Source organism: Protomyctophum parallelum (genome assembly GCF_964188405.1).
Source record: "Protomyctophum parallelum genome assembly, chromosome: 10".
Taxonomy (NCBI): domain Eukaryota; kingdom Metazoa; phylum Chordata; class Actinopteri; order Myctophiformes; family Myctophidae; genus Protomyctophum; species Protomyctophum parallelum.
Genome location: NC_139704.1, coordinates 28,802,089 through 28,827,874, shown reverse-complemented (window position 1 = coordinate 28,827,874; position 25,786 = coordinate 28,802,089). Strand labels below are relative to the sequence as shown.

Below are 25,786 nucleotides of genomic sequence, written 5' to 3'. Positions count from 1 at the left end.
AGACAGACATACTAACAGTCTGACAGGCATTCGTCCGACAAACCTGTGGCCGGGTTAAAACTAACCCGTGGCTTCCTGTGAGGTTATAGGTTTAGGGTTTGGTTTTGGGTAGGGTGTTGGACTATAATGCCTGTCTGTCGCACACATGCACCCCTTTAGGTGTAGGCTAAGCTCAGATGTATGTGAGAATGGTTTTTCGATGGTTTCACATACCGTGCTCTCTAGGCCTGTCTTTGGGACATTGCAGCGCACAGAGGCATCCTGGGTGTGTTTGAACGTCCACAGTGGCACCTCCTGGTAGGAACAGTCCGTAATGGAGCGCTCCTGTCCCGTACACTGGACATTGTTCATATGGATGGGTCCAGTGCCTGAAGGAGGGAGGGGGGGGGGGGGGAGGAACAGGACAAGACAAGAGGTATAAGCTCAAATATGGGATGAAACAAAGAGAATCAAGGGTTAGGGAAGAGTTTATACATGATACATTGAAAATAGTAAAAAAGGCAAAGAAGTTTAAGGATAAGGGGTAAAGCACTGCCGAAAATAGGGCTCCACATTTCTACTGCTAAGAGGGAATCCCCATTTGGCAAAACATTGTTCTTATGAGCTTCAGGCAGCATTACTTAAACCAAGTAGTAGCTGTCCTTACCTAACACCAGGGTCTAAAGGTCTCAATGGAATAGTGGGGAGACCACCTGCAGCCACTGCAGATGTAGTTTTAACATACTCTTGCAGCTTTAAGCTGATCTTGTGCAAAACAACGCAGACATCAGGCGTCACACTGCATTCACCCTGAACGCGCTTTATCTATACCTGCGGATCATCACACAATGAGACACTTGCAATGCCACAAGAAACGCGCGCGCGCACGCACACGCACGCACGCACGCACACGCACACACACACACACACACACACACACACACACAACGTGTCACATTGTGAGCTTGCCACTCTTGCCGAACGTTTGCCGCGCAACATGGGCACTATAGGGTTCATGTGGTAAACTTAAGCGATAACAGATAGATAAATGTTTTCCGTGTGCACATGTCCACGGAGGCTGCTTTGTGCACCTCTGCAGCAGTATCAGTGTAAAAGGTTCCTATCTGCCGGAGCGAAAGATTTCTGGCACTATGAGCAGCGATGCCACCATCGTCGGTCGTATATCAGGGATCTGTCACAGCTCATTACCGCCATTCTCTCTTGCTTTTGGCACCACAACAACTACTTTCCCCCCAAGGCAGAGACACAAGATGGAATTGCCAGTGAATCCCAGCAGAGAGCAGGGCCAAATCTAGGTCAATAAAACCCACAAGCTTTATGTACAGTACAGTCAGTGCTTCCCAAATCTGTCAGCCCGTAGACGCAAAACAGAAATTAGATATTCGCCCGGGACCCAAACTAGTGAAAATACAGTGTTTCCCCTAGCCAGAAGCTGATAGTGTGGAGGAGCTTTCACGCATGCACGTTTGTGCAGCGCGCGTGCATGCGTCGGACCCGTGCACAGGTGCAGGCAACATTTTGTGATTTTTTGCGGTCTTTTGCAGTCTTGTGGTTATTTGCCTTGTTTGGCCTATCGCGGCCGCCTACTAAAGATCATACTGTGGGGGTTGGTCATGATTGTGTGGGGGGCCCCCACACAATAATGCATATAGGGGAAACATGGAACTAGCAGATCTACAAGCTCACAACGTGCACAAAATCTAAGGGGACCCATAACAATGTGTCCACGACCCACAAATGGGTCCCGACACACTGTTTGCGAAAAGTGCAGTACAGTAGCCTATTATACTATATACTCTATTGTTCGTTTTAATGTTTGAAACAAGACGAGGCCAAAACGACACAGAGGAGCGGACGGCAAGACAAAGCTGGTTGTGAAATAGGACAGCTGATGACAAAATGCTCAAACACAATGCTAAATAATAAGCGCGTCGGCATATTCAACAAAAACTAAAACCCCCAAAAATGTAAGCTTGGAAATTTGGTACTGTACCATCGAAATAAATAGAATACACTAACTATAACCTAAACCACACAAAAAACAGAGAGCGGATGTGTGCGCGTCTGTGTGTGTGTGTGTGTGTGTGTGTGTGCGTGTGTGTGAGAAAGAAGAAAGGTGGTTGAGCTAGTAAGGAATAGTTTGCCAGATTGTGGCCCTAACTTGGTGTGTCCCTCCATTGGTTTGGGCAGATTGCAGGCCTGGTTCCATATTGGTCACAATGCGTGGGTGGGTTCATGTTTTGCTGCACTAAAAAGGCACAACAGAGCCCATGCTTCCGCCCTCTATCTGCACGGCGCAGACCGCGGGCTGGAACTAAAACTCCTACTGTTTGACTTATCAGGATAAACACGGTGACCACATGATGGCGGCGAGGTGTCCTGAGGATGCACGGCCATATGTGTGGCGACCGACGACCAGGTTGCCGAGTTCTGGGAAAACGCTGGCCGGGAATGAAACCAGAGCCTTCCCCTCCGATATGTATGTACGGCATATATGAACCTCACAGTTAAAATTACACGGTGAGGCAGAAAATACACCGACGTCGGTCGAGTGAGGAAATAGAAGCAGAGACATTGTCCCTGTAATTTACCTCAGTGATGAATGTAATGATGATGACAGTTGGGAGAATGGCAGTGGATGGGGTGGAGTCTAGACTCAGTTTAAACAGCGCTTTTCCCTTTCACTCTCCTCGTGTGACATCGATTTACCGATTGGCGGGAAATAACGAGGCGCTTCGATTCGCCCATGCAAAGTGTAAACAGCGCCACTTAAATATTGTACTTATACGAGAAGCATTTTAAGCAACAGATCACGCTATAATTACAATCAGAAGATGCAGACGAATCAATTGGACACATTAGAAAGAACACACGGTGATGGAAACAGTCCGGTCACATACTTGTTGAGAATAGCACACATAGTTGGTCAGCGGTTTGCAGGGAAACCCTTTCCTTTTCCTCTCTCTGAAATTACCCTCCGTTTAAAGCACATTAATATGTGTTTTTACTGTTTTTCTTTCCATGGAGCTTCTTTTTCTATGTCTCTAATCCACTTTGTGGGTCACTTTCTTGTCATCAAATAGGCCCCTTCCCTCAGCCAAGCCTAAGTAGTAAAATCATAGAAATTGTGCGCGTTGTGTGGAACTTAATCCAACTGGCAGGCACTGAATCATTATTCCGCTGTCGACCAGTTTTATTGTTGGTACAAGTTTTGTGACACTGTCTCGCTAAGACAGAATGTGTGTGTGTGTGTGTGTGTGTGTGTGTGTGTGTGTGTGTGTGTGTGTGTGTGTGTGTCTGTGCGTGCATGTGCGTGCGTGGCCTCCTGCATGAATACACAAACCTGTTTCTCTAAAGCCTCCTTAGCCTACACACACCTGTCGACATGTGGCAGTATTAAACTTTCGCAGAGAAATGTGTGGTGCGAGTGGTGACTTTCTTCCAGCAGTCGAAATATTATTAAATTAAATTTCAGAATGGTAGACCTGAGGCCTGAGGCCTACCATTGCGTGGCACATCTATGCACGGAATGTCTATGTTCACAGGCTTCTGTGCGGCCTAGAGGGCAACTGAGCATGTGCAACACCATACCTCTTACACCATGGTGTAAGAGGTGTCCTATGGGAAACCAGGCCAAGGTAAGGTAATGTTTACAAGGCATCTTTCAAAGCATGGCTGAGGAAGTAGAGTGGAACTGGTAGGTTACCCGGTCCATCACCGGTTCCCCCTGACTGGCTCCCTGAGGACGTGTCCTTGAGCAAGACACTTAACCCCTAAATGCTCCCAAAGAGCCTTGCATGGTTGCCTGGTTGCCTCTGCCATCACTGTGTGAATGTGTGAGAGAATGTGATGCACATTGTAGAGTGCTTTGGTGCTATATATAAATGCAATATTTACCATTTAATAAAAAACAGAATAACACAATAATATGTGTGCCTCCGTTTTAATGATGAGTGTATATATTTACGGTAGGTGCAAGCAATGGCATGCGTTTCAGGCTAGTTAAAAGAAGTGAAGACCTCAACCAGTTAGATAAGGCAGTGGTGTCTAATAATAATAATAATAATAAAACTTTATTTGTATAGCACCTTTCATGACATGAAATGCAGCTCAAAGTGCTTTACAGAACAATGGAGAATAAAAGAAAAGCAAGGCAATGACATTAAAAAACAAGCAGTAATGCAGTACAGTGAGGACATGAAAAACAAAATATATATCAATTAAAGGCAATGTTGTAGAAGTGGGTCTTGAGCTGAGCTTTAAAAATGTCTACAGAGGCTGCCTGACGAAGGTACAGTGGGAGTTTGTCTAAGAAGTAAGAACCACGATATCATGGTCAGTATATGATGTTAGCATCATTTGGTCAGTATCATGTCTAGAAGTAGAAAATGAATTGAATCAAACAAAGTCACAGAATGAGAATACCAATTGCACACCAATTTCAGCTCCCAGTTATATCTTAGAAAAGTGGTAACGTTTCGGGCCGCAGCACTTCCTCAGACAGTATCATGTCAGCTAAATGATTGGTAAATCCGAGAGTTATGGGGGTATGTGGCCTGATACATGGTAATCTGGGGGTCCTTAAAATGTTTAAAAGTTTGAGAACCACTGCCGTAAGGTTATGCGAGGTGTGGGTGTGTGTGTGTGTGTGTGTGTGTGTGTGTGTGTGTGTGTGTGAGTATATCATGTCAGTATATCATGGTCAGTATCATGGTCAGTATCATGGTCAGTATATTATGGTCAGTATCATGACAGAATCACGGTCAGTATATCATGGTCAGTATCATGACAGAATCACGGTCAGTATATCATGGTCAGTATCATGGTCAGTATATTATGGTCAGTATCATGACAGCATCATGGTCAGTATATCATGTCAGTATCATGGTCAGTATCATGGTCAGTATATCATGGTCAGTATATCATGTCAGTATCATGGTCAGTATATCATGGTCAGTATCATGGTCAGTATATTATGGTCAGTATCATGACAGCATCATGGTCAGTATATCATGTCAGTATCATGGTCAGTATATCATGGTCAGTATATCATGTCAGTATCATGGTCAGTATATCATGGTCAGTATATCATGTCAGTATCATGGTCAGTATCATGGTCAGTATATCATGGTCAGTATATCATGTCAGTATCATGGTCAGCATCATGGTCAGTATATCATGGTCAGTATATCATGTCAGTATCATGGTCAGCATCATGGTCAGTATCATGGTCAGTATATCATGTCAGTATCATGGTCAGCATCATGGTCAGCATCATGGTCAGTATATCATGGTCAGTATATCATGTCAGTATCATGGTCAGCATCATGGTCAGTATCATGGTCAGTATATCATGTCAGTATCATGGTCAGCATCATGGTCGGTATATCATGTCAGTATATCATGTCAGTATCATGGTCAGCATCATGGTCAGTATATCATGGTCAGTATATCATGGTCAGTATATCATGTCAGTATCATGGTCAGCATCATGGTCAGTATATCATGGTCAGTATATCATGGTCAGTAGCATGACAGCATCATGGTCAGTATCATGGTCAGTATATCATGTCAGTATCATGGTCAGCATCATGGTCAGTATATCATGTCAGTATCATGACAGCATCATGGTCAGTATCATGTCAGTATCATGTCAGTATCATGGTCAGTATATCATGGTCAGTATCATGGTCGGTATATCATGGTCAGTATCATGACAGCATCATGGTCAGTATTATGGTCAGTATATCATGGTCAGCATCATGTCAGTATCATGTCAGTATCATGGTCAGTATCATGGTCGGTATATCATGGTCAGTATCATGACAGCCTCATGGTCAGTATTATGGTCAGTATACCATGGTCAGTATCATGACAGCATCATGGTCAGTATTATGGTCAGTATATCATGGTCAGTATCATGACGGCATCATGGTCAGTATCATGGTCAGTATATCATGGTCAGTATCATATCAGTATCATGATCAGTATATCATGGTAAGTATCATGGTCAGTATTATGGTCAGTATATCATGGTCAGTATCATATCAGTATCATGATCAGTATATCATGGTCAGTATCATGGTCAGTATCATATCAGTATCATGATCAGTATATCATGGTCAGTATCATGTCAGTACCATGACACTATCATGGTCAGAATCTTGTCAGTATCAGTATCATGGTCAGTCTCATCATCAGGAGGTTTCCTTCAATGGGTTCTAGTGGGTCCCCAGCTATTGGTAAATCCGAGAGTTATGGGGGTATGTGGCCTGATACATGGTAATCTGGGGGTCCTTAAAATGTTTTTTTTAGAACCACTGCCGAAAGGTTATGCGAGGTGTGTGTGTGTGTGTGTGTGTGTGTGTGTGTGTGTGTGTGTGTGTGTGTGTGTGTGTGTGTGTGTGTGTGTGTGTGAACCTGCTGGTGGCATGCTGCCCTCCTATCACACCTGGCTGTCACTCAGTCATACTGATAGGCAGTCATCCACGTCTTCTATCACACATAGAGCCTTCAGATCCGCCTGGGGGTTCTGACACTGAGCAGCCATGTTTGCTTTGTGTCTCTCCAATCCCAGACAGATTACCATCCGACGCACCGTGAGGTCATAGAGACACAGACCTCTGACTCCATCAAAGATAAACATGTTTTTTTGTCCCATGGCAACACAACATGTGCCTATAGGGAATTACAACGGCTTTAGCTATAGGGTTCATGTGGTTAACTTAAGAGATAACGGATAGATAAATGTTTGTCCACAGAGGCTGCTTTGTGCACCTCTGCAGCAGTATCAGTGTAAAACGTTCCTATCTGCCAGCCAGAGCACAATATTTCTGGCACAATGAGTGACGATGCCACCATCGTCGTGAACATGTTTATTTTTCTTACAAAGCCGCGATAAAGGAAAGGATTATGTCTATAGGGAATTAACGGCTTAAGCCATAAATTATAGTTTGTACTTAGTTGTACGATGGCAATTTTTTTTTATGTACAAGCTTGTAGATAGGGAAATTCTTCCCTCTCTTAAAAAATAGAAGTACATTTCTGACATACCCAAAACAGATCCGCAAGGTTCCTTGAGCAAGAAACTGAACCCCTAATTGCGAGTGCGTGTGTGAATGGGTGAATGTAATGCACAATCCCTGTAAAGCGCCTTGGATAAAAGGCGCTATATAAATGCACCATTTACCATTTGGCGACAATAGCATTGTGAGATTATAGATCGGCTATTATCGCTGAAGAGGTTTGCTGTAGAGGGAAAAACGCAGGGGGACTATGAGTGTAGAACTTTGGCGGACTCCAGTCAACTATAGGGAATAGGATTGCAATCTGCTCTCCGCTTCGGAAGAAAGAAATGTATTCGGAAAAGCGTTTTAATGTTCTACGTTTTGAAACACACCGTTTATTCTCTCTATCCAGCGTTCTCAGAAAGGTTTCATTCTACCGCCGCGAGTCTAATTTAAGCTCTTTCCAACACCATATAGGCCTGTGTTTATGTGGCCTCCGGTCGGAGTGCATGGAAAATTATATGTGACAGTAAAATGTCTAAAAAGCAGCGTGTTATAGAGTGGCAGCCGTGAGGACACTTTGATGTCCGACCCTGCTATGGCTGCAACACAGCAGCATGTGTGTGTGTGTGTGTGTGTGTGAGAGAGAGAGAGAGAGAGAGAGAGAGAGAGAGAGAGAGAGAGAGAGAGAGAGAGAGAGAGAGAGAGAGAGAGAGAGAGAGAGACACTGTTACCTCCATTCAGGAAACACAGTATAGAGGAAACCTGCATTTCCAGGAGGAAGACAGAAGCAATAAGAAATGAACCTGGCATTTATCAAACCAGACTACAGCTGCAGAACCACATCATAACGGCGCACACACACACACACACACACACACACACACACACACACACACACACACACACACACACACACACACACACACACACACACACACACACACACACACACACACACACACACACACACACACACACACACACACACACACACACACACACACACACACACACACACACACACAATGTTCTTAAAGCCTTAATTGCGGGTGGACCTGGAGGAAATATGAACTTATTTTGGGATCAAATTAAACCCTCTCGGTCCCCTCCTTGACAATTACAACACCTCTGCATGCAGACTGCTGGAACTGTCGGAAGCACCGGAGCTATCCGGCCTGCATGACGACCGAAGGTGCATTTTCAGCTTTCGTCCGACTCAGGGGGAAAAAAATGCCAATGTAGAAAACTGACATCATCTATTCTGTACGCACAGCATAGTACTGACTCAGTGTCAATTAATCCACGTGTTCCCTTATTTTATTTGTTACATTAACACCGGGGATTTTTCTCACGCCGCATAATGCATTAAAAAATAACCCTGGAGCAGCTAGACAAGCAAATGATGAGCTCCTATTTCATCTTATTCAGTGTGATTAGGGACTACGCCCGCTAGGTCCCAGGGCCCGGGGAAGCCGTTCTCATGTCTGCTGATGGGGTGTGGACACCGCCGGCACAGCTGGAGACCCGACTGGGAACATTTTCTAGAGAGGAAAAGGGGATCAGTACACTCGCCAGGTTGGCAGATGAAAAGCAGCGTTTGTGGAAGTCGGTACGATACACGCCTGTGACTTCTTAACAGTCACCCTTTGCCAAAGTAAACCACCACGGCTTACAGCAGAAGCAGCCTGTAGAGAGAGAGAGAGAGAGAGAGAGCCTGAGCAGTTCCACTTCACTCCGATAGCGAACCAGTGCGTGCATCTGTGCAAGATGTTTGGGCAGCTGGCGCGCCTGGTCTGGTGGCGGCTCACGGACTGTCTCGCACAGCTGGAGAAGAACACAGACTGTGCTCTGCCCTCAAAGTAATAGCTATAGTGTGATCAACACATTTGCAGCTTACACACACACATTTTATGCATGCAGACACACACACGGCGCGCGCAAACACACAGCACACGTGCGAGCGCACACACACACATGCACACACACACACACACACACACACACACACCCCCCCCCCCCCTCTGGAAATTCTGTGGCCATTCAGTGCCAGACGAGCGCAGCCTGTTAGATAAGCTGAAGACTGGAAAAGTCCCTCCGAATCGGCCTGGAATGCCATGAACCACTGCCGAACACATAGATCCAATTCAGATTACATCCAGATTGAGATTAAGATCCCGAAGCACGACTTTGACCCATTTAGGACTGAGGCCGGTTCTAAAAACGCCTTCTAAATCCTAGCCTATAGGTTTTCTGAAAAACTTGTTCAAAGTTGTTCAAAAATGACAAAAACGCGTTCCCGTCCTGAATGTGTTACGGCGCCGTACTCCGCTCTGCTCTGGCAAAAGTAATAAAGCTCATCTCACCTTGTCCCATGAAGGCTCCGATGGGGGCGTCCTTGGCGCTGCCAAAGCCCAGCTCCCTGCACACCACACTGGCTGCCGTCCTGTCCCACAGGTGGTCCACGATGGTGCCCCACTTCCCCTCTCGCAGTACCTCCACCCGGCCCGCACCCAGCCGGGGTCCCGACTTCAGGCGCACGGGCTGCACACGGGAGAGAGGGGGAAAGGTTTAGAGAGTGTGTGTGTGCGTGCGTGCGTGCGTGCGTGCGTGCGTGCGTGCTCTCAGGCTATACTGTATATCAGGCCTATAACGTGTACAATGTCAAATCCATGAATGCTGAGAACCTTCTTTTTTTAGGGCCCCTCCTATGCACAGCTTTGTTGTGTGTAGGTGTGTTTGAGTACGGAATGTGATGATTTGATTGGCTGATGTATGATGATAAGAGCGCCCCTCACTTCACACAAGTTGTAATTCTTTAGGGGGGATATAGCCCCTCCTATGTCCAGCTTTTGGTGTGCGTGCACAAACTTTGTCCTACACAAACATTAAATCCCATTGACAGTGAATGGACAATTTTGAGTGTTCGTGTAAACACAAACATTACGTGACACAAACATTGAAGACGAAGGTGAGTTGTGTGTGTGTGTGTGTGTGTGTGTTTTGCAGAGTGTCTCTCACCACAACTGCATTAGGGGCCTGGGGTCTCCCCGAAGATGAAGATATGCGTGCGAACTGGGGTCCCGCCACACACTTGGCCACGGCGTGTCGTCCACTCTTACAGGGGGAGGGGTTCCGCGGTATGGACAGCTGAGCGTGGCACTCTGAGAGACTGTTTTCCGTGCCCAGGCAGTGCACCTTCTCTACCCAGAAGCCCTTTTTCTTTGCCATGATGCTCAGCCTGGGGAGGGAGAGGTCAAAGAAAAGGTTATAAATGGATTCAATTGTAGCGACCACCAAGTGGCACGCTACGAGCTTGTAGGTCTGCTACTTTCGAAAAGTCATTAAAATATTTTAACTAAAATATTTGCTTCTGGGGGGTCCCTGGAACTACATATTTTGAGATGGGGGGTCGGTGGCCCAATAGATATAATTCTGGGGGTCCTTGACATGAAAAAGGTTGAGCACAACTGACATAGACATGGGTTTTTCAGAAAACTATTAGGATTTAGAAGCCTTTTTTTTCAGTCAGTCCAAAATGGTTTAAGTAACGGAAAGAGTGGTGACCACCAAGGTGACTAAAATTAATGTCTTTCTTACCTTGTTGAAGGATCTGCAACCTTGGTGTCCCAGACTTTCCTATGAGAAAACAAAAAAGGAAGAAAGGGAAGTGAGTTCCATCAGCTCTGTATATTTGCTGAGGTTTCTGACGCACACACACACACACACACACACACACGTCTTTCATCCCAAGAGGTGAGCTACACTGTATATGACCAATTCCCCCAACAAGAAGACAGTGCTTACTGTGAGATACAGTGTTCTGTTCTGCCACACAAGACGGACTCCATTCTCTCTATCGCACACGCACACATGCACGCACCCCCACCATTTATCTCAATAAAACTAGGTTTATTTAGCTTCTGGATGACCTAACGATGCCCTCTGCTCTCACACTGAGAAAGAAAACAGGTAGCACAGCACTCCATCCATATAAGTAGCGTCACGCTAGGCTACATGTGGCTTTGTGGGGAGTATAAAGTTAGGTATATGGAGTGGCGATGACTGGTATAGTTTAAGCAAGAATGTATTGTACTGTTTTCCCTGACCAAGTCCACCAGTGTATTTCCATCTGGAATGTCTAGGCGGGCTGTCAGCGTGTATGTGGAGAATGAATGGTTAGAGTATTGAATATGAATATTCCAGACATACAGGGAAACAATACTGCTTCTTGGAAGCGTATTGTTGGAAGGAGAAGTGTTGGGCAGGGACATGAGAAGGAAATCTGCAAGCCACAGTTTGACCATTTCACTTGAGTTTGTCTACTGTATGCAAACTTTCATATGTAAAAGTGTAACCTCTGTGCCCAGAGTCAAATTGTTTCTATGGATTTTTTGTTTGCAATGTTTACATTTTGATGTACTTTATTATTTTCTACCAATGAGCTGGTCTATGAGATTTTGCTATTTATCCGCTGGACTATATGCTACAAGAAGCCAGTGAGATGCATGTGTTGCATGTGTTGTATGGCAACAGTGATTGAGAGACCCCGCCCACAGCTCACCTGGCTGATTGAGTGACGGGCAATCACAATGTTTGGGCCACCTGGAGAGTTTCCGTAAGGCCAGTGTGGAGGGGAGCAGAGAGTGAGACAGACAGACCCCTTTTCCACCGGTTGGTTCCCAGTGGGAACCGGTTCAGTTCTTTTTGGTTTTTCGTCCATGAGCCAGAGGTCCAACATTTGTGGACGAACTATACACTATATTAAATTGTTTATAGGATCAATACAAGTAAATAAATACATGATAACCCTTCCACAGTAGTAGCTTTTTCATATTTTCGATTATTTTGCATATTTTCCTACATAATGCCTCATTTGCATATTAAAAAATGTAAAATTTGTAATACAATAAATCATTGTCTTCGTGTAAGTACTCAATTGGGGAAGTTTCATGGTGATAACAATCTAATATAGGTATGGTTTTTCCCACTCAATTCATAATTAACGTTTCAATTTTGGAGCTCTGGCTCATGGACTAAAAACCAAAAAGAACTGAACCGATTCCCATTGGGAACCAACCGGTGGAAAAGGGGCCACAGTCTACTGAGAAGCAAGAGGATTTATTTTATCCCAAGTCTTGCTACATTGTTCGTTGGATTGTATTGGATATCTCCCTTCGGATATAAAGACCTTTCTTTCCATTTTGGAGTATTTTTCCCGGATATTGGATTTCTAAACTGGACCAGACTTTGCGAAGGAGTTTAAGGGTGGCCAGAGGAGACTGGCCACATCCGGTGCATACTGTAGACTAGTTTGGATTTTATTTCCTTTTGGACATTTGAGTTTGTTTTTGGACAGTGCCAGGACACTAATTGATTTGCAGAAAATGTTTAGTTATAAAACTATTCGCCCGTTTCCCAGAGAAGCAGAGATGGAGCGCACGATGGGAAAGCAAACATACACAGGCAAGAGTAGACATTTGAGCCACAACAGTTATGTTGCGAGTCCTTTGAGGAATGAAAAAGTATAGTATATAAAATAAAACAGAATCATCATGTTAATAGAATATAGATGGTACATCGTGCTGCAAATATGACTTAGCGCGAGAGAGAGAGAGAGAGAGAGAGAGAGAGAGAGAGAGAGAGAAGAAACAGTGATGTTCACTAACTATAATTGGATTTAGCCAAAGACGCAAAAACATAGATCATGATGTTGAATCTCTTTTGTTTCCATTGTGTTTTGTAAGACTCATGAGAGAGTTATGTATGGAGTGTATCCTGTAGTTACAGTACTGCATGTATAATATACTGTAAATACAGGATGTTAGATATATAATATAACTGGATGAAAATAAAAACATGACATTGAAACGGGTCCTTAGACGCCAAAGCCACATGTAGAGGTTAAATAAAATTGTGACATTCAACAAAAGCCAGCGTACGGCATTGCTGGGAAATCAAGGCTTAATCCAGCAAGCAAACCACCAGTCCGAACACTGGCTCTGTGCTGGCCAGCACGTCCGAGAAACGGCAATGACCGAAAAAGGGAGAGCCATAAAACAGATGTGGTGACCGGCCAGTGGGGGTTGGGAGAGGCATTCCCAAACACACCACATAGTACACACACACACACACACACACACACACACACACACACACACACACACACACACACACACACACACACACACACACACACACACACACACACACACACACACACACACACACACACACACACACACACACACACACACACACACACACACACACACACACACACACACACACACACACACACACACAAATATTCACATCAATGGCTCCAAACACTCAGGTTGGAGGTGATCTCCCTACTCTTCCATTGAGAACATAAACATTTATAGATTACAGCTAACTGTCACAGGTGTGTTAGTGTCACCACCTTCATCTTCTTGTCTATGTTTTGAAACTATACAGAGCACTGCTGACCAAGTAAAGTCACGTAAGCTTCTGAAAACAAACTGAGGACGCTGGACTCAAGGGCCACATTGTCATTTACCTGAGTTAGGTCATGGGTTTCTGTGTGTGTGCTTGAGCTAAACTATAATATGGTTATGGTCAAAATGACTCGTTTCCTAACGACAGTGGGACAGAGAGACAACCTAAAAATGTAGTCATGGTATGGAAAGACTTACAAAGACGGACATTATTCCTCTCTTAACGACTAAAAGCCTATATACGACTATAGGCCCATGGGCTGTATTTTGCGTGTCTTAAGTACCAGGTCTTATTCCCTAACTTGAGTAAACTAAAGACCTGGAGGCGTGATCAATGCCATTTGGCTATTCTGAGTGGCCAAAGAGCATTGATCACGCCTCCAGGTCTTTAGTTTACTCAAGTTAGGGAATAAGACCTGGTACTTAAGACACGCAAAATACAGCCCCAAGTCTCTATGTCCCAGAATAGGGACGGTAGGGTGGTGACAAATACTATATTGCGTTTGGAAGATGAAATGTCTAATAATAAATTACATACTCTTCACATTGTCACATCTCATTCAAATGGTTGATGGTGATTCTAGAGTGACAACAGAACTGAAATCTTTCAGTTGCTGCACCGTTGCTTTAACCACAGCAAGTCTTGGGCATAGTAGGCGAACATTTGGTGAAAGTAGGCAAACATTTGGCAAAAACAGACAAACATTTGCAAAAACAGGAGAAGTTTGAAACGTATCACATTGCAACGTGTTGTGAGCTTGCAGCTATTTGATGTATACATAAAGTGTATAGGTATTAAGTGGCCAATAGTAAAGCTGTGGTCAGCCTTGTATAATTTATGAAGTAAATTAGGTTCATAGTCACACCAATGACTTATACCTTTCAAGATTAAACATCTATACAAACATTTTGTCTATGTAGGCATAAATATGGCGTAACGGTGTCATTTGAATCGCGTTGCATGACAAACCCACATGCAATGTCACAGAGTCTGTGGTGAACTCAGACTGACGTACTGTATAGAATTTAACACTTATTCTTAACAGAGGCTTGAATTACTCTCATAAAATATCTTGAATGCGTCTGCCATGTGGCTCTGTAGTAACATGTCGAGAATAGACAGTGGTGCCTAAACACATACAGAAGCGCGCGCACACACGCACACACACACACACACACACACACACACACACACACACACACACACACACACACACACACACACACACACACACACACACACACACACACACACACACACACACACACACACACACACACACACACACACACACACACACACACACACACACACAATTTCCCACGAGTCAAATAAGTCTGTCACTTGATTATGAACCTCACCACAGACCCATCACTTTTTAGTATCCTCAGAAGCCCACACTGCCTGCAGTTCTGCACATGTCATGAGACTAATGTACAGACAATTGAAGGACACCCGCACCTCTTTTATTTGACTCCATTACATCACTGTTTGTACAATTTGTAACCATGGCAAATGTCACACTCTCTCTCATCCTTACTTTTCTAAGGTATGAACCTCAACTCTTCTTCAGTGTTATGAGGTATACAAGTAGCTCTGTACGAATAGAGCAGACTAGACGAGCACAAACATGTGGTAGTAAGCAAGTAACAGCTTTGCAGTAAAGTGCTAATTTAACCACATAAACCTCTGCATCCCTGTTCTGGGCATGAGGAGAATACAGTCGAACATTCTGCAAAAATAGGAGATCTGCTTTTTTTTTTACAAGCTCATAACACTTCTGGTTGCAATGCATTGTGAGCGTGCATAGATTGTCCATTTTAGTGTACAGTGGTTCTCACACCTTTTAATTTCAAGGAACCCCATAACTCAGAGAGTGCACAAAGTCTACAAATGGAACCAAATGGACCCGTATCTCACAGTTACACACCTGCACAGGGCCACTTGTAACCCACCCAAGGACACTTTGAGACCCACTGGTGTATAGTAGAGTGTTTCCAGTGAGCCAACATGCACAATAGCAGCACCCCGACTCTGCTTAACCAGAATGGAACAGAACCTTCATTAGTATCATCGGTAACACCTGTGAAGGAAGTAGGGAAGTGGCCCAAGTTCTTTCCAAAATGGCGTGTGTGCATATAGCCCCTTGGAAGTGTTGATAGTTCTATCTCCGAAGCCTTCATCAGAACGATTAATTAAAGGGGAGGCTCCACCCCTCGTTGGGGGAACATGGGAGACTTGAGTGAGGCTAATGACAGAGTCCCGCCCGCCTCTTAAAGGACAACAATCACACCGCTGTTCGTTTTACGGCAGCCTCACACTCCCTAACCCTGGCATGCTCCTTAGGCCAGGGGTGTCGTAACGGCTCGCCACAACTGCTATGGAGCTATATTATATTATTGCTCAAGATACAATAGGACATTTCAAAGTGAAGTGGTACGATAAGAGTGTTCCCAATCTGTTGCGTTTCGTCAAGATGTTTATAGAAGGGATATATACAACACTGTGTGAAAATGCCACTTAGGTGAACCTAAATTGCAAGACACTCCCAAAATAAAATATGCTATAAATTGCAAGAGTCCCAAAATAAAACACGCTATAGCTGTTATTATGAAATCTACAGAAGGCAACGGAGCCGATGGCTCCTGGATTGCAAGATAAATGTACCCTGCACTGAGGCAGATTGAACTGTTAGATGTTGCTACATTTCAGCTTGGCTTAGAAGTCCAGGTTCCACACTCTGTTCCAAACCACGAAAAGATGGCGCTGGCATGCATGGGGAAATTAAAAGATGGCCAGATAAATTAGAGAGAAGCTCGTTGAGGAAGATCACACGGACTTGGGACACCAGACCCGACTCGGTTGCACAAAATGTCATCCTAAGGACTGAAAATGATACCCCCCATCTTAAGGAAAGTTCAGCAGAAGCATAATTAAACATAAAATGGTGGTTAAGTCTCCAAATGGCCGCAGAGACAGACGAGACGGGGAACGACAGACAGCTGCTGACACAGCGACCTATTGCAGGCTGCAGCTGTAATTGGGACATATTTTACACCAGCATGCGAGAGATCCTGGGATCTCTGCCTCCCTCTCTATCCATCTGTCTCGCTTCCTCCTCCTTCTCTTGGTCTCACCCTTCTCTAACTCTCTCTCACACACACAGCTATAATTGGGGGCATTTTTTTTCACTCTCAGCAGAAACCCTGGACAGACTCAGTCCTACCCAACCTGTAATTACAGCATCTTCAGAGTCCCATCCAAGAGACACAGCCAGCCGGGAGACATGGTCTGGTCTGGGCTTTCTAAGAATGGACCAGATGGACAAAGAGCAAGGTATGTACAGGAGTACTGTATGCAGAGGCAGCAGGAATGCCGCTTGGCTAACTCTAAACACTTCCAGGCTCGTCTCAAAATTGACGGGGCGTCTGGTTGGCGCACTAGTTCCTGCCCACCACCGTGGAGGCTGGTGTTCAACAAACTCAATTGGCTGTGCTCACGGGTGTGAGGCCAGCAGGGAAGGGCAGGCACTTCATCACCGAAGAAGCATTGGTTTCCCTGTACTCTGCGTCCAGAGGAAAATATTTGGCACTTTGGCTATCAGTGTGTGCGGCCACTTACTTGCTCCTGCAAGATCCTATTTACTGTAGTTCACTCTCCCGTGGATCGGCACCACTACAAGGGCTTTGGTGTGCTTCGGTACAATACAAAATACATACAAATAAATACTGTACAGATTATGCCAATCATTATATGGTCCACTGCCTGTCGCAGAACATCAGCGGAAAATCAAAGCCGGGACACAACAACCAAACCGAATGAAGACAACCACTTCCATAGCAGAGTCTTTCATTTACAGGAGAAAGTAATCTACATAATGACATGCAAATCTAGCAGCTTGAATTTAAGTCTGCACAAGACTTTGCTGTGCACTTACGTAGAGGCGGATATGCTGGATGTATCATCCACTTTGTAGTGGCTGTGAGGTTAGAGACCTTAAAGAGCCAATCGCGCTCTATTCCTCAACTTCCTTTCACTTGACCTTAGAGGAAGGTTTACATGCAACGCCCTAAAAGTGCCAGTGAGCGACGCCTCCCCGTAGGCTTAGCTCCAAGTCCTTCAGGCTACAGCAGTCCTGTCCTCCCTTCTTGGTGAGCTGCCAAGCCCCTCAGGTTTCGCCCATATACATATCAAGCTATACCATCCACCCCACAAAGCCATTACTTATATATATACCCCTCATCTCCCCTTGTCTTCATCAACTACGCTGCGACGGAAATCAAAGACGAGCAGTGAAAACCGTCAAGCCCGCAATGTGGGGAAACCTCCGGCAGGCTGACATACGATCCAGATCGGACCGTGCTGTTTTAGTTAAAGAGCATCCTTGAGCATTGCTTCTCATTAAACGTCGTGATGTCTAATGCATGTCCACCTCCAACGGAGGAATCATTTTATAGCCCGCTTTGTGTTCCCTTTTAAACCCAGCATAGAGCTCGGCACAGACCTCGTTTCTTTCAAGGGCAATCCGGGAAATACTTGCGTGATTCATACTTCAATATGGGCAGTTTTAGAAAGCCTATAAAGGAGTTGGAGAAGTCTATAAAGGAAATGAATTGCCCCCAAACAGTAGCAGCCTTTCGGCTCTGTGGAATCTAGCACCTAGAGTACACAGAGCAGATGTTGTGGTCTATCACCCAGTTGACTCAGTGTACGCCGGGCCAGGGCGCAGCCACGTGAGAGCAAGCACAGCCGAGCCGTGAATCACCCAGAAACAGCAGCCCTCCGGGAACGTGCTCCATACGGGGCGCCTCGTCCTGTCCAAGTCAAGTGAACGGATGGCGGCCGTTTGTTCTCATAATGGCACTGGTGTAATTCTCTGCTAATGTGTGGTCCTTCCCGCGGTCACGTCTGCAAACCGCTCTGTCTGTTTTCTCTACAGGAGGAGAGGAAGTGCAGCCGTGTGTCGGAAGGGCCAAAGGGAGACGCTCGCCCATGTCCACACACACACTGTACAGCACCCCACAAAACACCCACAGCACCCAACCCAACATGTACAGCACCCTGCCCATGTTTACACACTCAATGCACCCTATACCCAACAACACCCACATCACCCTAACCAACAGCGAGTGTCGGATTTGCACGCACGCACGCACGCACGCACACACACACACACACACACACACACACACACACACACACACACACACACACACACACACACACACACACACACACACACACACACACACACACACACACACACACACACACACACACACACACACACACACACACACACACACACACACACACACACACACACACACACACACACACACACACACACACACACACACACACACACACAGCTCAATGAAGGTGCTATTTTAAGAGCAGGCGAGAGCGAGGGGATAAATGGCTGAGTTAAGTCCACAGAGAGAACCCTGTCCATAAAACAAAGAGGCACACCCATGCTCTCCATCCAGCAACGCAGCATATTGACAGCAGAGTTAAAGACCAATCAGCACCGATATTACTCCTCTTCACACACCAATCTAAAAGTTAAAGTGGGGCCGTTTGTCTGAGACCTGTGCGTTGAAAATAAGCATCGGAGAGAGTGGAGTGCGTGTGTGTGTGTGTGTGTGTGTGTGTGTGTGTGTGTACGTGCATGCGCTTGCGTGCGTGAAAGACAGAGTAAGAGGAGAGGAGGTGAACAGAGGAGATTGGCCTAGTCAAGTAAGGGCAAGTAGCGAGGGAGTCTGATCTCTTCATCATCACCGGAGAAGGGAGGAGAGGGGGTGGTGGCAGAAGCTGGGAGAGGAAGATAAGCCCAGAAAGGGGGCTTTTACTCAAAGTTGCTAACTTGCTGCATTAGCGGGGATGCGTATGTATCTGTATCTGGCGTGTGTATGTGTGTGTGTGTGTGTGTGTGTGTATGCTTTACTCTCTCCTCCAGAAGTTTGTTTATTCATTTAACAATGGAATGAATGGCTGAGGTCATCACTCCCGAGAGCTGAGGCCAGTGGCGCAGCGCTGGCACTCTAAAGGGTGATTTATACTGCAAACCTGAGTTGTACTTAGTTGCGCACGCCGGAAATAGCCGATCTACAAGCTCACAACGCGTCGCTCACAGACGCGTTGTGAGCTTGTAGGTCGGCTATTCTCGACACCTGCTGCGGTTACGCAACCAACTATGAATCAAGGGCGACGACTTCGGTTCAACAGAGGTTCACCGGAATGTTTACAGTTACGAGGTACAAGGAGAGGGTGACTTTACTTACTTGTATGTCTTGGCGTTGTGCTGGGTGGCCTCTGGGAAGCCCAGCATCCCGCACACCACTCTGCTGCTGTTGAGAGTCCAGCCAAGGTCGCACACTTGCCTCCACCTCCCAGCATGCTTCACTTCCACGACGCCCTCCGTGGTCAGACTCTTCCTCTTGGTGTGCATGAGGATGGGCCGAAGGCGCACCTCCTCGATGCGCACCTTGCTTTGACCCTACATGGGAGAACGCAGACATGACTCTGATCTGTCATGGCTGAATCAGAATGGGCTCTATATGCACACGCGCCATTTTGGAAAGAACTTGGGCTCCTTCCCTACTTCCTGCACAGGTGTTACCGCTGATTGATTGATTGATTGAAGTATTTATTAACAGTTTGCAGAATTACAGTACATTTCAGGCACAACTCAATAGGGATGATACTAATGAAGGCTCTGTTCCATTCTGGTCAAACAGAGTCAGGGTGCTGCTGGTGCATCTTGGCTCCCTGGAAACACTCTGCTACACCAGTGGGTCTCAAAGTGCCCTTGAGTGGATTCCAATTTCCAAATGGGTGTGTAACTCTGAGTGTACAAATGGAACCAAATGGACCTGTAAGGCTCCATTTGGTTCCATGTGTATACTCTCAGAGTTATGGGGGTCCTTGAAATTAAAAAGTTTGAGAACCACTGCACAAAAAAATGGAACAGAGCCTTAATTAGTATCATCGGTAACACCTCTGAAGGAAGCAGGGAAGCAGCCCGGAAGTAGAAAGAGAGCCTATTAAAGCTGCAATGTGGAGCGTACATGGTTCCATTCTATTCATTAACAGTTGCGCTAGTCAAGTTTGGTTTGATTTGGATTAACAGCCTAGAGAACAGGTCCATTTGAGAAACACTAGACCCTGCGGTGTCAGGTCGGACAGGTTGTTAAGTAGTACTACCAGAAGCCCATAAGCCCACTATCTCTCTATAGGCCAAGCGGGGACTCCCTCTAGTGTGAGCGGTAGATGGTTTCGTCTACCACGCAGGAGAATGTCCCGGGGAGGACATCCATCCAACTTTCCAACATTTACACTGAGGATTTGACTGTGTGTGCTGCTGCTGTATATATACCTGCAGGTGGTTGTTTTCTCTGTAGAACCTGGGGACGTCCTGGGCGTGCCCGTTGCCGTGGTAGCCCTGCGGCGTGGTCCTGCGACTGGCCAAGATGCTCTGCCACTGTGGCGAGGGGCTGACGTCGGGCCGCAGGGCGATGGAGTGCGCCCTCCGCGACGTCTGGTCCAGCCTGCGCTCCGGGCTGCACACCACCCCCAGGTCCTCCGAGTGCTTGCAGTCGTTCACCCCCCAGCCGTTGTGCTTGCAGTCCCTCAGCGACCTCTCGGTGCCGTCGCAGCGCACGTTGTCCATCCATATGGGCCCTGCGCGGAACGGACAAAGATTATTCAGCGCCTCGCTTGATAGCATCGGTGTTGTGGCGATATCATGATATGAGACTGGATACCGTCTAGGATGTTGGATCGAAATCTGATCGTAATATTAAAATATGTTAACTCATTTTTGCTATTTTTGTTATAGTTATAGTTATAAATGTCTGAAAAACTAAAGTAAAATTGTCATAAAATAAGTTCCTCACCTCACCCCATTTGACTTTTACTGGTGTTTACTGATTTAGGGTTGTTCCTTTGCAGTGTGTTTGGTTTGGTAAATAGATACACAGTATTTCACAACATGCATCCGAGGCCAGGGAGTCGCACTCGCACGCACCTCTATGCCGTTTGAAACCACTCAACCCTCCTCTTTCATTTGGATTTAAAGGCAGCAATAAAAGAATGTCCATAAACCGCAGCAAGTGTAGCACAAGTCATTATTCTAAAACAAATGCCCCTCTCAGGGCATGTCTTTGCCACGCCAGTCTGCCAGGCGACCTTAATGAGGACTAGCACTGGAATCACTGGGGTTATCTTTGTCACTTTATGATGGCTCTTAGGCTCTCCCAAGTTATTTTGAATGGCTTAATTGATGGTCTTTTATGAAAGCGTGTTGTTAGGGTAATAGGGTGTTGTTGGGCACAGCAATTGGAACAATGTTGATTTTGACAGCAAATTCTGATTTTAGTTTTAGTCATAGTATCTTGAATAGTTTTCATCTAGTTTTAGTCACATTTTTGGCACCTGGAAAGTTTTAGTGTCTCATAGGAGGGATGTGGGCAGAAACCGTCCTTCAGTGACATCATCATTAGGCAGATTATTTTTTAAACAAGATTTAGATTTTCATTATCGTGAGAACGATGGCTTCCCTTTTCGCATTGCAACTTTTCAGGACTAGAAAGCCTGCAGTTTCTATTAGCTTGTATTCCCCATCGATGAGGACGGTTTCTGAACTGCCCTCCTATGAGACAGACAGAGTAGAAAAATATTGCGCCATTTCTTCATGATTATTAATGAGGACCTATTATAAGATAGGTTGAAAATTGGTCCTTTAACAACAGTTTTGTTTGACCATAACTACTGAAGCCCTATTTAAAAAAAAATAGCAGATCTACAATTAGATATCTAAATAATATTGTATTGACATTTGTTTCGTTTTTTATTTATTCTCGTGTTTTCACCTATATGACCATAATCGCTTATAGTTACCAGCCTACCATAGGGATGATGCCTGGTTTAAAGTGGTTAGCTTAACCAGCCTGCTGTGAGCCTTGGGTAATAGTGATGAGTATGAATGGAATGTCTTCTCAATGCTAGCCAAGGGAGTTACTATTTAATCATCAGATTGTTCCTGTTCGTCTGGCTGGGCAACCTTCCAGTCGCAACAAGCATGATCCTCTAACCTTCAAGCCACCGACTGATGGTTGGTATGTTGTTTTATTGCCGGCTGGACAACATGTTGATCTATACCTCTACTAGCAACCGAAGTAGAGACTTTTCATCATTGGCTGCCTCTAAGCCAATGGGAGACATACCCTTGATAAAACCCATAGGCTACTCTGAACGCCACAACGTGAAGCCATGAGCTGAGGCAGAGGCTGTGGCACACAAACTGATTATAGATGTTCATAAACGAAAGCTTGCTGTAGCTGGCAATTATGACTGAGTCATTCTGGATTTTTTTCTTTGTTCCAGGTAACAGGTGTTGGACTAAAGCGCACCTCCTCAATCCATGCATGTTGTATGACCGTCCTGCTAAAAGCCTAAGGCTTCGTACACACATAAAGAACAAATGTTCTGTGCTCTGCCTGTGTTTCATGGCCGCCCCAATGCTTTTCCAATGGAAGTCACGTGGTTTGACCAAACACTTACCGGTATGTTTGATTGGGGGGAGGGGGGAAATGTGTTATGGCCGCCTCAATGCATTTCCAATGGGAGTCACATGGTTTCATGACACAACATTGTTGCATGGCTGTTGCATGGCTTCTGCCCTCCCCCTAACCCCCCCCCCCCCCATGCAAAAAGGTTGTGTCTTCAAACCATGTGACTCCCATTGGAAATGCATTGAGGCGGCCATGACACACACAACACACAGGACACAAGTGTGTCTTGCGTGTGTCTTACGCGTGAGTGAGGCCTAACATTGTGAACGGGCCATATATATCAGCCAGGCGTCATTCACCACAGCGGTCGCTCACCGTCTCCCTCTCCGTACTTGGCGCTGTGCGCCCACGTGATGCTGCTCTGGAAGCCCAGCTCGCGGCACACCACGTTGGCCAGCTTGATGTCCACCTCGTCGTCACACACCGTGCCCCAGGTGTTGTTGTGCAGCACCTCCACGCGCCCCTCGTTGGCGTCCCGCGCGAAGTTCCCCGCCAGGCGGACCTTGGCGGCCGGAGCGCGCGCCGAGCGGCTGGGCTGGGCCGACGTGGGCCGGTGTTGGCGGGGCCGGGGCTCAGCATGGCAGCCGGGAGGGGGAGAGAGGCATAGGAGGAGGAGCAGGGGGATGCACAGAGAACTCAAACACAGGGTGAAGAAGGTGCGCGTCATTGTGCGTCAGAGACCTGCAGGAGAAAGGTTACATTTTCATTGGACCACTGAGCAGCAGATACCACGTCCATGTTTCATTTCATTTCGTCCAGATTTTTGGGCATAGGATTTAATATTTAATTTGATCAACCACACTCGTGTTAAGTGAGGGGCGCTCTTATCATCATACATAATCACATTCCGGCCAATAACTTTTGGCGTCCTCACTTTTTATCTTCACTTTTTAAGCCCTCAGCCAATCAAATCATCGCTATGGGGTACACACAGATACTCAAAGCTGGGCATAGGAGGGGCTAGCACCCCTAAAAAATAGCAGATGGCAATTACACACCGTGGCGTGAGATTGTAGATCTGCTATTTTCACCATGCAACACTAACATACTCATGCAGTGATTAAGTGGTGGATTTGATTTACCAATCGTATGTCCCATTGCACGTCAATTAACAAATTATACGCCAATGATCAAAGCCTATCTTTTAAATCCTACATCTTTATCTACACTGCCCTGGGGACTTAAAGACAACTGTCTGGCTAATTGTAGTTTCACAAGCCAGCCTCTACTCTATTCAGGCTAATTGCATACAGCACAATATAGCAGGTTGAGAGACTGAGGTCTATTATAGTAGACTACAGCAGACCAATGGTGACATCATCTGGACAGATGAGCACACAGGTAGCCAACTCTTAACCACATGCGTCCCTATTCTGGGGAGAACGCTTGGCAAAAATAACAGATCTACAAAGTTACAGCATGTCTCAAAGCATACATGTTGGTGTAGAGAGGAAACGGGAGAGTCCTAGTAAGCTGTAGACCCCTGGGTGACTCCAGAGAACAAAGTATAGGCTACGGATTAAGTGGGTAAAAGATAGTACAGTACCAAGTACCAACTGTTACAAATCACTACATAACGACCCTCACACTAGGAGGTTATATGACAATCTGAGAGACGCAACACAAAACTATTCTACTGTCTAATAGATCTGTCATTAAACGACCTACTGTACATTCCAATCTTTGCTGAAACATTCCCCTCAGGGTAGGCTAAAGGACCCAAGAAGAAACCAACGCACCTGAAGTTAAGATAGTTTTTTACCACTATCAAACATAGACGTATAATTACTGATTATGCACTAAAGTGCTGAAATTGAAACCGTGCGTTGATAAACATTCCTTCAGGCTACCAAACCATATTTCATCGCAATGCACAGGGAGGGGAGTAACTGGAGGTTAACAAAGTGTCACAGTCGCACAGCAACACGCTAGTCAAGCTTTCAGTCATCAGTGTAGACAGCCACTTAACATCTGAGACACCTGGGTTCACCTTGTGTGTCATGACTCATGATGGGCTACAGTAGGCCTCCAAATGTTGGACATTTGTCTTCCTTACAGCGTGTCAACCTTCAAAAATCACAGAATGCAGCTGGAACCAAGCAGCCAAGAACCCATATGAGCGAAAAGCGCTCAGCACTATTATAATGTCATCCCTTAAACACCTGTTGTAACGCGCACCAAGATGTAACGCGCACATTTCACATGAGCCAAAATCAAGACCGTGTTCCTAATTTGTCAAGTTTGTCCTCAGCTAAACATAGTTAAACATATTTCAAATAACACACACAAACACAAAAGGAATAGAAAGGAAAAGAATGAAAAGTTGTAAGTTCACTCACCTGGCACACAGCTTGTACTCCTGAATGTCAGGCACTAGGGGAGAGTGACTGTGTGAAGGAGTGCGCCTACTAGATGTTCTCCAAAGTCAATCCACCCTTCATCCTCTCTCCCTCCCCCCTCCCTCCCTCACTTCTCCTCCCTCCCACTGGTCTCTCTCTCTTCACACACCCCCATCCTGATTTAGCTATAATTCCTCGTACTACGGAGCATAAATTAGGCATCCCTCACTGCCTCTTTTAAGATGTTTATCAAACCGTGGACATTTGGGAAATTGTGTTAAGATATGGATGGTTGTGGGTAAATCATTATCACCCCCACATACACACTCTATCTCTCTCTCTCATTCATTGTTTTGAGTAAAGGTGTTGAGTAGGTTACAGTAGT

At 45.7% G+C, this 25,786-nt stretch overlaps 1 protein-coding gene across 4 annotated transcripts in view; it reads right to left on the bottom strand.

Annotated features, from left to right (window-relative positions):
* loxl4 (lysyl oxidase-like 4) overlaps nt 1–25,499 on the bottom strand; it is a 336,094-nt gene extending 310,595 nt beyond the window's left edge. For all 4 annotated transcript variants that reach the window (XR_014569801.1, XR_014569802.1, XR_014569803.1 and 1 more), the window contains exons 1-8: nt 25,402–25,499; nt 23,378–23,743; nt 20,866–21,170; nt 19,772–19,986; nt 10,608–10,646; nt 10,029–10,248; nt 9,374–9,551; nt 214–368 (exon numbers count right to left, since the gene is read on the bottom strand). Coding sequence is in view for 1 of the 4 variants with exons in the window: in XM_083774165.1 (XP_083630291.1) it covers nt 214–368; nt 9,374–9,551; nt 10,029–10,248; nt 10,608–10,646; nt 19,772–19,986; nt 20,866–21,170; nt 23,378–23,729 (1,464 nt within the window). In the remaining 3 variants the exon portion in view is untranslated. The remainder of the gene's footprint in view (nt 1–213; nt 369–9,373; nt 9,552–10,028; nt 10,249–10,607; nt 10,647–19,771; nt 19,987–20,865; nt 21,171–23,377; nt 23,744–25,401) is intronic.
* Nucleotides 25,500–25,786: the final 287 nt, after the last annotated feature.